Here is a 13518-nt window from a genome sequence, read left to right as displayed (position 1 = left end):
CCAACTTCAGCTTCGTGGAATTGAAGGAGAATATTTTCAGCGAGTTACCTCGGTTGTGTTTCACGGTAAGTGGCGCTCTTCTTCTTCTGGTCTTTATTTTAGCAGTAAGGTAGCAAAGCTGCGCTCTTCTTCGTAGACATTGAGTTTGGCTGCAGATGCACACAGTTGCAGCGCCTCCTACAGGAAACTGGTGGAGCTACGCAGAGAACCACGCCGTTCAGAAGCCTTGTTTGGATTCATGTTTTTATAAAACACTGAGGTCCGGACCTCGGGGTCCTCAGTGGGAGCTACAGTCCTGGTTACAACCTTATTGTGTGGGTTCCCTCATGTCTCCACTGGTTCCGGTGCTGGGCCTCACATGCTGGATCATTGTACCATACAACTACCTGACCTCATGCAAACCCACACTGTGACCCCTGTGGCACGTCATCTATTCCATTTACTGACTTTCACTCGCTGTTCTGATGTTCCAGCAACTGCCTGATAACACCACAGCTGCCAGTAATTGGTGATTATCCAAACTGTTTTGAGCCTAAAGTACAGACATGCCTTTTCCTCAGTGCATTGTCCCCAAAGACACATTTAGAGCTTCTTGGACGCCATCAGGGCGATAGGCTGCATGAACGCACACGTCAAGGCGCTTCCTCTTTCAACCGGAAGCGATTTTCGTCTGTGACTCCCGGAGCTGGATGGATGAAAGGGCTTCCAGATATTTGAGGATACGCCCTGGCCTCTTTCTGACACCTACATAATGCCGTTTAAATTGTGTTTTTTTAGTGACCATAAATGTGGATGGGGAGTTTTTCGTGAGCGGCGGAGGACTGAGCTCCAGGTTTCGCGTCGCCAGCCTCAACTTCCACTGGGGTCGCTGCAACGCGACGTCGGCCGGGTCCGAACACAGCCTGAACGGGATGAAATACCCGCTGGAGGTAAAACAGCCGCGGTCCACCGGATGTGCTGTTGTTGTAAAATCTGCATTAAAAGCACTTGTTTTCTTCTGGTTTCCATTAGATGCAGATCTACTGTTACAATCCGGATTTCCAAAGTCTGGATGATGCAATTAGGGAAGGAGGGAGGGTTGCTGCCTTGGCGGTACTCTTTGAGGTAAGATGATAGTGGTTAGCTTGTTATTCTTTAAATAAAATCAATCTTATAGCTTTCTTTTGTCTGCAGGTTAGCTTGGAAGACAATGAGAACTTCATTCCTGTTCAGGAAGCCATAGAGACGGTCACCAGGTTTGGTGGGTCACTGCTAACGAACTCTGCATGCACAACTCTGCACAAGTCTTTAACTGTAGAACCTGGATTAAAGTTTTGTTCTGGTGAAGTATTGTTAGTGAACCTATGGAGCGCAATGTAAATTAGTTTGTTGCGAGATGAGAAATTGGAGGGAACTTGTCTGCGCAGATTCTCCAACTAAAACCTCTAAAAATTGTGTGTTTTTTTGTGGTTTTCATCAGGTAAGAGTGGGACAGTGGACGCTTTCGTCCTGCGCTCCCTGCTGCCAAACATCACCGATAAATACTACATCTACAACGGCTCGCTGACGTCTCCGCCCTGCTCCGAATCGGTGGAATGGATCGTCTTTAAACACGCCGCTGCCATATCGGAGTCTCAGGTCGGTGAATTTTATTGCTCGCGTGTTTATTTTTCATGAAATGTCACGCTGGTTTGCATCAACCCTGTAATTCAGCGTGTACCTTTCAGCTCTGAATCCCTCTGCAGCACGGATGACATTTAAACAATATTCACATATTAAACAACTTCAACACATCTAACTAGTAAATATCTCCTAAAAGCTTTCTAACAAAACAAGGAAATCTTTGGATGTTTAAATAGTTTCAGTTCCCAATGTTGCAAAATTCTAGAAATTTTCACCCCTGGGAACTTTAAATAGGAAATGAAAAGGAATTTATGGGACTAAATGGAAATTGAAATATTGACGCTTGGCCTTTAACAAGGCTTATGTTTTTGCACCATGCAATGAGTGGTACCGCACCCTAAAAAATTATTAAATCTATCACATTTACGAACAAATGGAAATAATACCATGTACAACGTTTAGTTCAGAGTTTTGCTGTGAAATGTAATTTACTTAAATTAGATTATTAGGTAGAAAAAAATGACAAAAAAGTTAAAAAAATATCAGTTTGGTGAGAGTTGTGTAAATGAATTTTGACATTTTCTGCAACTAAATTTCTTTTTGTGATATGCAAACATTTGATTTGTGCATAAAATAACAAAAAACACATATTTAGAAAAGTGTTACAACGACAAACAATAGAACTATAAAAATGTCTAAAAGTTTGTAACTCAGTGACCTTCATTAAATTTGTTACTTTTATAAACTTTGGGTCAAACTCATTATCTGCCTGTGATAATGGATTTAATACATTTTGTTTAAATTACCTCCCATTTCCAGTTTGGTTCCCATAACTCCCATGGAAAGTTTCTAATTTGGAGCATTTCCAAAGTTCTTCAGCTTTCGAGGAAATTTACAGTCGATTTTCCACCTTTTTCCAAACTGGTTGATGGTTGAGCATCTCGTGGACCAGTGGAGCAGGTCTTCACTCTGGTCAAGTTGCTCAAGGAGGGTCATGAGAGTTTGACTGGGTCTAAATGGGTTTTGTGGACTTGGAGAAAGGCTTATGAGGATTTTTGTAGGGGGTGCTGCGAGAGGGACTCCTGAGGGCTGTTTGTTCACTAAAACCAAAGACAAACTTGTGTCTGCATTCTTGCACAAAGTGGATCTTGTTCCACGTCTCCAGTCTTGTGTGTGGGGGGGTTACTGTCAGGATCTCAAGGGCAGGAGGGTGTCTGCTTTAGGAACTTTAACCAGTTTCTCCAGGATTTCGTCGGCATTAGCGTTCCTGTTTCGGGTCAGCCGTGAGCTAGACGCCGCTAACTCCGCGGAGCGCGAATATCCAAACTAACTTCACTGCGGTGTTTTGCTGAAATCTTTGTGGGCAAATGTGAAGCATTAGCGCACATTTTGGCTTCGGTCGCTGCTCCTGCACGCTCCCGGCATCCTGATGTTAACAGGAAGTGACGTCACGTGTCTTCTTCCTGAGTTATTTGGGCTTATTTTGTATTCCACGCTACACAAACCCACAAAGAAGAGACTAGACCGCAGAAATGGTGGTGAATCACTTCAGAAACAGTAAATATTGAGTTAAAGTTGCGATTTTGCGGGGTTTGCTTGATTTTGCGTTAATAGTTGCGATCGCAACATCGTGAAATCCTGGAGGGTCTGACTTTAAGGTTTCATGTCTATTTTTTACAGATGTCTGATGAGGTCTTGAAGCCTTGACCTTAGTAATTCACATTCCAGTTTGGGGTGGGGGTCTCAGATTAAGGGAGTGAGGGCAGGACGGAGCTAGAGAAGGACCAACGAATCGGCGCTAACGAGTGTTTCGCTCCGGTCTGTTGAGTCGATTTACCGGTCCATGGATGGATGGATGGGATCCCAGCATTGTATTTGTTGCTGGTTTCAGACCAGTTGTGTGAACAGATCTGGTTTAAAAACAGCAAAACAAGCTGACAGAGTAACATTGGATTCCTGACTGAAGACGTTTAAGGAGCCTGTGGGAGTCCGTGAAGCAATCATTAGTTTTAAAGTGGAAGAAAAGCAAATAAGGCCCCATCAGGGGTTCGAGTGGGTTTTAGTGTTTGGATGGCAAAGCATGACACAAGCATGTTCACACCAACCAAAAATAGAGCTGTCTTCCCTGGCAGAAGCACAAGCCTCTTAAAAGCGCACGCAGTTACAAGCATCGGCTTTTTGGTTCACTTTGGCAAACTAAACAGAGACAAGACTGACGGCACGTTTCTTTCTCTCTCCTGACGTTGTCTCTGTCTGTGTCTCACCAGCTGGAGGCGTTCTGCGAGGTAATGACCATGGAGCAGACCGGATATGTTATACTGAAGGATTATCTGCAGAACAACTTCAGGGAGCAGCAGCAGCAGTTTATGGGTCAGGTGTTCGCCTCCTACACCGGGGTCGAGGACGTGCTCACACCAAGTACGCCGTCACCTAAACGCCATCCCGTTTTCAGCCGCTTAACCCTCGAAGGTCGAGGGTGAAACCGGATTTTAAATTTTCTTCATATTTCACCCTAAAAGTGCCATGTTTGGAGTCATTTTTTAAACTTTTGACCTGCTGTACTAACACAACAGACCTAAAATCACACAAAATCACAAATCCGAGTAGAAAATTCTTATATTTTTTACAATATTTTTAAGTTTATGAGGGTCTGCCATCTGAAATTAAAACTCCACACCCCCAAAAAAAATCAGGATGATAAATCTGTCTGGCCAAGGGGGGCCGTTGGGGGGGGCATTGCCCCTCTCGGCCCCCCTTTTGGTGGCGCCCCTGTGATAGACAAGTTTTCATTCATTGCACAAGAAAAAATATGACAAAACCTAACCAATTGACTCCCCAACTTGATACAATTTATTCAATTACATTTTTCCGTGTTTATAATGCAGATAAGGACGAAAGAAAGACAAATTCACATTAAATTGCCATTTAATGTGCTTAATCCCTATTGGTTAATAAATAAACTTAAAAGATATACTGAGTGTTCACATTTAAGGTGATCTAAATAAAAATGTTCTTTTTTATATTTTACTTTGAGCTTGATCTGATGCAAAATAAATAATTCCATCAGGGGGCGTGAATAGTCATTAATTATCACGTGCTGTCTTACTGATTTATTTAATTTTTTTTAAATTTATTGATCTAAAACAGCTCAGTCCTAGAAACTGGTATCGATCAGCAGATCAACACAGCTTTGAACTCACAGCATGGCTTCTGAATTTCACCAACTTTCTAAAAAAACATTGAATCGCCCTCTTTCTCGAAGTCGACCCAGATCCAAAGTGGATCTTTTGGGTTGCCAGGGAGCTTCGCTTTGTAGTTCAGTCGTCTTGCTTCTCTCAGCATACACAATTTTTTTCTGCGGCTCTATTTGAAATTGAAATAAAGTAGTCAGAAATTCAGAAAAGGCGCTTTTTTTTTTTTTCTTTTTTACACCACCCACTCGCTCCAGAGCTCTTATATTTCCTGTCAAGTCAATTAACTTCAAGTTGCGTTCAAACACTTTGAACTTAAATCTAAAGTTGCATCATAAAGGTGTTGCATCTCCTTTTTATTCCTGTTCTTTTTAATCTCGTTTATTCTCGGATACGGTTTCCTCTCCGCCGTCTCTCCAGCCTGCACCTCGGAGCCCCAGAACGTCCAGGCCGACGCGCAGAACGACACCACCATCGTGGTGACGTGGGAGCGCCCCCGGGCCGTGTTCGACACCGCCATCGACTGGTACACGGTCAGCTTCCAGATCCTCCAGGACCGGGGGCAGAACAAGCAGGAGTACAGGACGGACGGAGACCAAGACGTGGTGAGAACGAGCTCCTCGTCAACGTTTTCCACCATTATCTGCTGTGTTTGACACATAAAGAGAGAATTGTGGGAAACTGCAGGAATTTCTAACGCTCCTGCAGCAAATATCAGCGTTTTTGATGTTAAAATTCTCCTCGTTCGTCCACTCTCGTTCTCAGATTCAGACAAAGTGATTGGATAATTAATGGGCTCGTTAACAGGCCACTGAACTTCCCTGGGTGTGACTCAGGGTTTGTGTTTTAAAACTGTGGGAGTACGTTTGCAACATTATCTGTTTTTGTGTACATTCGTGTAATTCCACAGTTTTAGGTTAACTTTAATGTTTTTAAATTGTTTTAAATGATTTTTTTTGTAAAATGGTGCCTATTTTTTAACTGTTCCATTTTGTTTTTATATCATTAATATAACAGCAACTACTGGATTTATACTTTAGATATATTTTATTATTTTTAGGGGTGGGTGCTGTGGATCAGTGGTTAGAGCAGTCGAGGTTAGAGGTTCAATTCCTGGCAACAGCCACTGGGCCAGACACTGAACCCCTCAGTGGATAAATGTGATCTAAAGCACTGATTAGACTCTATAGAATGATTTATTCATTTATTCAAATGAGGGCACAGATTGGGTTGTAAAGTACTTTGAGTGGCCTCCTGTCTAAGAACAGTCCGTTTATTTATTCCATCTAATATATTTTATATGAACTTAGTACAAAAAAATGTTTGGTTTATTATTTTTGGTTGTAAAAATACTAATAAATCCTTTAAATGGGGCCACAATTGTTAGGAAAATGCAGGTTACCAGTTAAAGATTTTAGTAAACACGGGCCTCGATAGAATGTGGAAGAACCATACGCAGCCACAGCTCTGTTAGCTTGGTCACACACTGCTGTGGGATGGCATCCCATTCTCAGTCTTTTTGTGTGTGTGTGTGTGTGTGTGTGTGTGTGTGTGTGTGTGTGTGTGTGTGTGTGTGTGTGTGTGTGTGTGTGTGTTTGTCTTTTTCTCATGAACCACTGCAGGGATTGTAATGAAACTCTTACAGTAATGGTTGGATGTACATCTACAGCTGGCTGTTTAGCGGGCTTTTGGTACTACTAGCTAGCCTCTTGGTACCTTTAGCTTAGCATTGTCATGTTTCAGTTTATGTTAGCTTATTTAGCCTTCCTGCACATTTACTTTAGTTTAGTTTATCTTAGCTCATATTTTAGAGATTGTTAGATTCCTAATTGTTGTTTAGTTCAGCTTTAACTTTATCATGACTTCATTTTAATTATTTTAGCTACTATTTTGACTGTTTTAGCTCATGTTTAGATATGTTTAGTTTCATGACTTTATTTAGGTTATCTTATATTTCATTTAGATTTACATGATTGATGTTTTTACTTCTGTATCTTTATATTTGATTTTGGTGTTTTTATCTGTATTTGATTATGTACCTGGTTGTTTCTGTGCTAATTAACTAATTAGCTAATTACACAAAAATGGCAGTAACTCAGTCATTTTATAGATATTGAGCAAAGAAGTGGTGTGCAGCTGGGACTCATTTAAAACATAAACTCTGAGCACTATTGTTTTTATCTCTGACCCTTTGTTTTACCTGTTTGGTCGACAAGGTTTTAGGTTTTTTTTATAAATGTGGTATATGAGTAAAACTGAAATTGTGTTGAGTAACGTTTTGTATTTATATTTAATATTTATTACGATTATTTTTGTGGTTTTGTTCAGGAAAGTGCAATAAATATTGTTTTACATACAGTACTTATGTGTTAATTTGAACAAAATTAGTATAAAAAATTAAATTAAAGCATGTATTCAGCGTCAATGGAACATTTTGGGTTAGGGTTAGTTTTGGCTCTATGTCAGATGGAATAAAACTGATTTTAACGGACTCTGCAGGGCGCCATCATCTCCAACCTGCTGGCCAACAGCAGCTACGTGGTCCGGGTGGTGGCGGTTTGCACCAACGGCCTCCGAGGGCGATGGAGTGACGAGATCATCGTGGACATGCCGTTGGAGGAGCCCGGTACTGACTGACACAAGCTTTGTAAGAAAAGCTTGAAACGTTTTACTCACCGAAAGGTTTATTTTTGTTTTCTCCTGGTCCAGAAAGTGATTCCAACCCTGACGGCAACGCGAAGGAATCTGAAAGCAACAGAGAGGTACTTACAGGCTTGTTTCTCTGATTGGTGAACCTAATTATTATGCAAATTGGTGTTATTATGTTAGTCAAGGCTTGTCACTGAACATTTGGAGACCGGCGACTTGATGAAGGACTCTTAAATCAGGAAATACTGCAGTTAATTTTCTCTGACACAAGCCTGATTTTATGTTGCTCTTTAAATGGGAAGTGGGAGCATAAAATAAAAATACAAAACAAATAAATGGTTGTTTTTTTCATCTCTTTGTAGGACTATTCTCTAACTGTGTGGAAAAATGTGAATCTGGCAACAGAAGACCACAGCCCAGTGGAGGAAATCCCAGCAGAGCAGACAAGAGTTTACCAGAACCAGCCTACGCAGCGCCAGCACCCACCTACGGACCAAACCCAAAAGTCCGGCGTCCAGTCAACCCTCCAGACTCCGGAACCGAGCCCAAACGAGCCCAATCAGAACTGGATCGAGGGCGAACAGCTGATCCCAGAACACCGACCCTTTACAGGTTCGGGTTTTGAGAGCAACAGCGCCATCTGGGTGAATCGGGTGACTCATCAGCCGGGGTTCCTGTTTCCGGTGGTCCGCGCCACCACAATGCCGTCAGTCCGTCGGCAAATCACAGAAGAGGCGTCGCTGTCCATGCCGGTCAGAATCGATGCTTTCGTTTGATTTGATTGTGTCACAAAAAGTCTGAAAGTTTTGATCCGTTTCCTGTTTTTGCCACAGTCAAAAGACGATGATCCGCCAGACCAAGGCAGTAAAAACGGCCTCTCCAACCTGTTCACCCCTCCAGTGGAGGACGTCCGGGTCACGGATGTCTTCTTCGAAGACGTGGTCACCACCTCGAACCCCACACCAGAGGTGCCAGGTCAGATTTGACACAGATCTTCATTTCTAACCACAGCTGGCTCATATGTCGTCTCCCGTTTAGCCACTTCTTGCAAATTTTTTTTCACAAAGGCCCACCGTCGTCCTCCGAGGACAGCGGAGCCCCCGGAAACAAACCTGGACAGGAGGCCATCCCCTCGGATTCCTCCACGCCTTCGTCCGTTTGGACAAAAGAAATCGTGACAACCGCCGGCAACTCGCTCTACAACTCGTTCTCCACCTCTTCTCTGCTCCGAGTGTTGATGCACACCACTCAGCCGCTGTTCAATGGTAAGACAAGAGAGCATCTCTGTGTAAATGTCCCCCCATGGTGGGTAGACAGCTGGACTTAATTGCAGCAGATGATTGCCTTTCTCCTTTATTGGCTCGCAACTGTGCAGCTAATCACTGCTGCGCTCTGTCGTCTGTTTGGGGGTCATTTTGCAAGGTGACATGGTGTGGAGAATGTCGGTGGTGGTAATAATGATGGCCGTGAGGAATAAAGAGGCGTTGATTGTGATTGGTGTGATAATCAGGGGACTCTTCGGCGAATCTTTCTGCATGCCGCTCAACGAGGTCAGAGTTTTCCTGCCTCGTAATAATCCACTCGAATCCACTCAAGCTTGGTGATTGACGTCTGCTTCTTGGACTTTCTCTGTCCGTTTTCCCTTCCTGTGGCTCAGCGGTGCTCTCTGGTGGTTGTCCGTTTTTCTCTGCCCTGAATAAAACCGAACTTGGGTTCTTCTTTCCAGGCGCTTTTGTCTTAAAGACGGTCTTGGCTTGCTTCTTGTTTCTAGTGTGGAGAACTTTCCTTTCGTCTTTCTCGGCAAGAAAAAGGAAGGAAGGAAATACATTTGAAGAGAACGCACTTCTGTTTTGGCTTTCCCTGCAGCAAATGCACCCGCACCCAGGACTGAAGACTCGGGAATCGGTCGGTCTGGTTTCACCGACTCTCCGAACCATCCCGACGGAATGATCTCCAACCCCAGAAACCCTGAACACTCGGTCTCTGATGGAGTTGAACCTGTCAGCAAATACACCAGCAGCCTCTTTGAGGGGAAGTCTTTGAGCTCCACAGGGTTAAATTTAGATCATTTAACTTTTACTGCTTTGGGTTCTCGGGATCTCCCAATTTCCTTACCATATGGTTATTGGACTGTCGCCCATTCGATAACGACAGCCACGATTGACAAAAATGCCCCAAGTACTCCTCAAACCCAAAGTGATGGCTCGATTAAAGACACCCTTGAATCGGATCGCGACATTGAAGAGGAAGCCAGCGCAAACGGAGACGAGGACGAGCGCGATGCAAGCGTAGACTCGTCTTTCTTTGATGCCAGCGGTCCGGATTGGGCAGATAGTCCGGCAGACGTCAGCGGATCCGGTTCCGGCCACGACAGCAACACGTCCAGTGAGGAATCGGATCAAGATGCAGACGTTCGGTTTCCGCTTTCTGCTTTTCAAAGCACCGGTGAAACCACAGAGGCGAGCAAGTCGAGCAATATAACCGCAGACGGGGTAAGTAATCAAGTGGGTCCCAAGAAAGAGGGTAACTCGGAGGACATTGAGATAAGTGGTGAGGAAGAGGAGAACTTGGACATTGGGACTCATACCTACACAAATTTGGACAAAGAAACCAATGAGAACAACACTGTTGCTAGTTTCGACATGCTAATAAAAGAAGAGAATGAAAGCGAAGCGGAGCCCAAACCTGGAAGGATAATCTACAACGAGAGAGGAAGCGGAGCCGAGGACTTCAGTGGTTCTGGAGAACACGCTACAGTCGAGGACAAAGTCAGTCCGAAGGAAGTTAACGGGGAACAAGAAGGTTTGAAATCTGTGGGAGAAAGCAGCAACAGTAGCTACGATCGTGAAGATCTAGGATCGGAAAAAAGTACGCAGACAGTAGATTCCCTGCTGTTCAGGAGCCGTGAGGAGAACAACCGGAGTCGAGACAGTCCACCGCCTGGGGACAAGTTTGCTCACGAGGACCAGAAGGACGGAGACTATAAAGAGCATGTTGGAGTTGGAGGTTATGGCGGTGAGGCTGGAGACGGCACGCAGGATGAATTAATTGATGCTGAAAGAAGTCCTGTCCCTCGGTTCAGAGTGACAGACTCTCCCACAGCACAGCAGGAGCAGGAGCAAACGGAAGGTAAATTCGACTTTTTCTATCAAAACGTGATCGAAAAGATTACATTAAGTTGTTACTGGCAAAGGAAGAACTGATTATCATTTTCCACCCAGTTCTGAGGATCATTTTAACATTTATTGGAGTTTGAGGAGGAAAACCAGCTGAACCTAATGAGATGTTTAGCATCCAGAGTAGTTGATTGATATTAAAGGCCAGTTTATCTACTGATTGGAATGTGCAGGTGGTTTGATTTTTAAATAAGCTGTTTGTTATTTGATCTTCAGTTTCACTCTTTTCAGACCCTCCAGGATTTCGCGATGTTGCGATCGCAACTATTAACGAAAAATCAAGCAAACCCAGCGAAATCGCAACTTTGCCCAAAACACTGCAACTTTAACCCAATATTTATTGTTTCTAAAGTGATTCGCCACCGTTTCTGCGGTCTAGTCTCTTCTTTGTGGGTTTGTGTAGCGTGGAATCCAAAATAAGCCCAAATAACTCAGGAAGAAGACACATGACGTCACTTCCTGTTAACATCAGAATGCCGGGAGCGTGCAGGAGCAGCGACCGAAGCCAAAATGTGCGCTAATGCTTCACATTTGCCCACAAAGATTTCAGCAAACCAGTTTCCTCCCCAGCTGCAGCTGTTTTGCACGTCCTGCAGTGTAATCATGGAACATAAACGCATCGACAAACACTTTGTGTCTGCAAAACATGTGAGGAGAGCTGCAGACCAGGGACAATCCAGAAATGCTCATGAATGTCAGTTTAGAAGCTATCAAAGTTCTCAAATAAAGCACCTTTTGAGAATGTCAATGTTTGTTGGGGATTATCTTACAAAACTAGGAAGTATTTTTGGTTTAGATATTAAAAGTTATGGTTGTTTATTGATTTTAGTAAAAAAAAAAATTGCAACTTTTAGGAAAATGCCCCGCGAAATCAGGCATTTTAGCCGCAACAATCACAAAAAATGCCCACGAAATCCTGGCTTTTGAATCAACTGGTTGGTTAAACTTGGTTGATCCTGGTCCAGGTGTTGGCGCCGTTACCCGTTTTTGGGTGGCACGTAAACGGCAACAAGGCGGCACCATGAAACTGACACGGACTATATTTATTTATGTAGGTCATCTCATCGAGACACGAGGTCTCGTTCTCAAGCGAGACGCATTTCGAGTGAAGGTACAGGATTTATTCCGAGAAGGAACAGCGTTTGAGACGGTCTTTTTCCCCACTTTAGTACATATCAAGAAAGCAATTGACCTTGTTGACAGAAACCATTTGTTTCTGTTGTTATTGTGATTTTTTTTTTGGCTTCCCCTCTAATTTTATATTTTATAGTTGAAATCACAAAATTTATTTTCACTTCTTCAAAAAGGTACACTGCAAAAACTGGGATTTGGTTGATTGTGCTATTTTAGTACCCATTGATTTTCAGTGGGGGGAAAAAAGGGTCTGTTTTGGTGATTATATTTCATTTAAAAGGTAATTGTTGCCTTTTTCTTCTCTTTCTCGTAGGAATATATTTGTTTTAAGCGTTACGATGTGTTTCCCTTCAGAGCGCAGCAACAGCAGCCACGAGTCTCGGGTCGGGCTGGTGGAAGGTGTCGAGAGGGAGAAGAGGACCGTGGTTCCTCTGGCCGTCGTCTCCACCCTCACCATCCTCTGTCTGCTGGTGCTTGTGGGCATCCTTATCTACTGGAGGTAGATATTACCGACACCGCCTTAATTTGTGCCGTTTTTTCCACCTGTTCATGATGATTCTGATCCGTTTGGTCACAGAAACTGCTTCCAGGTGGCTCATTTCTACCCAGATAACGGCGCGTCACCTAAAGTCCTGTCCGTTCCGTCCACACCGCTGCTGCTGGGCACAGGTAGCGCTGCACGAGTCCCCATCTGGCGCAAACGCGGTTAACGACGCCGTCTTGGTAAACGTTTCTCCTCTGGTTCCAGACGGCCACGAGCCGCTGGCGGTGAAGCAGTTCGTGAAGCACGTCATGGAGCTCCACAGCACCAACACTTTCTGCAAGGAGTTTGAGGTGTGTGAGGCTTTCTGCGAAGGGGAGATTAGGACGTAATTAACCTCGCATTAACTTCACGGTCTTTAGGAAGACCATTCATTGCAGTGTTGACGTCCATGTGTACATCAATTTGCAGCACTAATTATGTCTCTTTCCAAGTCTCTAAATTCAAAAGACACAAATCCATCAAGCTGGAAACGAGACTTATTGACAAGAAGGGTGACAAAAGAAGGGACAGACTATTGAAAACAGCCTAATAATTGGTTTGAATAATGGAGACTTCTGTTTCCAGGCATGGACCTCTCTCTCATACACACAGAACTGATCCCCCTGTTGTTTATTTTGTATTTTTTATATTTTTGTGCTTACTGTGGAATCGGATTTGTGCCAGTAAAACAATAAAATAACCAAAAAAAGAAAAGGAAACAACATCTTTACAGTTGACATCAGATGTTTACATATATTGTATGAAAAGAAACTCTGTTTCTTCCTCCCAGTTTGACATTAAATCAGGTCAGTTGGGATTCCAATCCATGTACGCTTCGTTCTTTGGTTTTTTTCGTTTCAAAATAAAATTGCAAAAACAAAACAAGCATGTGTTTTTTTGTTTTCAAAATAAAATTAGAAAAACAGCAATTGCAAAAATAAAAAAGGGGTACGTTTTGGGTTTTTTAACTGCAATGGTTAAACCAAAGACGAGCTTTTATTTTGTTGTTAATTCAACGGGACCTTATGGAGGAACCGGAAATGAAGACCTGAACTCCCGGCAGTCACCAGCAGGTGGCGGTAATGTCCTGATTTAATGACTTCCTTGGAATCTTAAAGAAATCTTGTTGACGGTAAGATCATCAGCTCTCAGTGAAATGCGTCGATTCCCTCTAAATAAGACAAACGGATCCATTTTTAAACTGGTAGATTCTGAAGCGCTAACTGAAAAAGTTCTTCTTCTT

General features: G+C 43.3%; 1 protein-coding gene across 1 annotated transcript in view; it reads left to right on the top strand.

Moving 5' to 3' along the window:
• ptprz1b (protein tyrosine phosphatase receptor type Z1b) overlaps positions 1-13518 on the top strand; it is a 28285-nt gene that overhangs the window by 5325 nt on the left and 9442 nt on the right. Inside the window, exons 7-21 of the mRNA XM_017438207.3 lie at positions 778-929; positions 1012-1104; positions 1174-1240; positions 1460-1617; positions 3870-4020; positions 5214-5398; positions 7293-7419; positions 7503-7555; positions 7805-8194; positions 8276-8417; positions 8510-8707; positions 9309-10571; positions 12107-12251; positions 12330-12421; positions 12501-12586. Coding sequence (XP_017293696.1) covers positions 778-929; positions 1012-1104; positions 1174-1240; positions 1460-1617; positions 3870-4020; positions 5214-5398; positions 7293-7419; positions 7503-7555; positions 7805-8194; positions 8276-8417; positions 8510-8707; positions 9309-10571; positions 12107-12251; positions 12330-12421; positions 12501-12586 — 3302 coding nt within the window. The remainder of the gene's footprint in view (positions 1-777; positions 930-1011; positions 1105-1173; positions 1241-1459; positions 1618-3869; positions 4021-5213; positions 5399-7292; positions 7420-7502; positions 7556-7804; positions 8195-8275; positions 8418-8509; positions 8708-9308; positions 10572-12106; positions 12252-12329; positions 12422-12500; positions 12587-13518) is intronic.

This window comes from Kryptolebias marmoratus, linkage group LG1, assembly GCF_001649575.2.
Source record: "Kryptolebias marmoratus isolate JLee-2015 linkage group LG1, ASM164957v2, whole genome shotgun sequence".
In the NCBI taxonomy this organism is placed as follows: Eukaryota; Metazoa; Chordata; class Actinopteri; order Cyprinodontiformes; family Rivulidae; genus Kryptolebias; species Kryptolebias marmoratus.
This window is presented reverse-complemented; position numbering and strand designations above follow the sequence as displayed.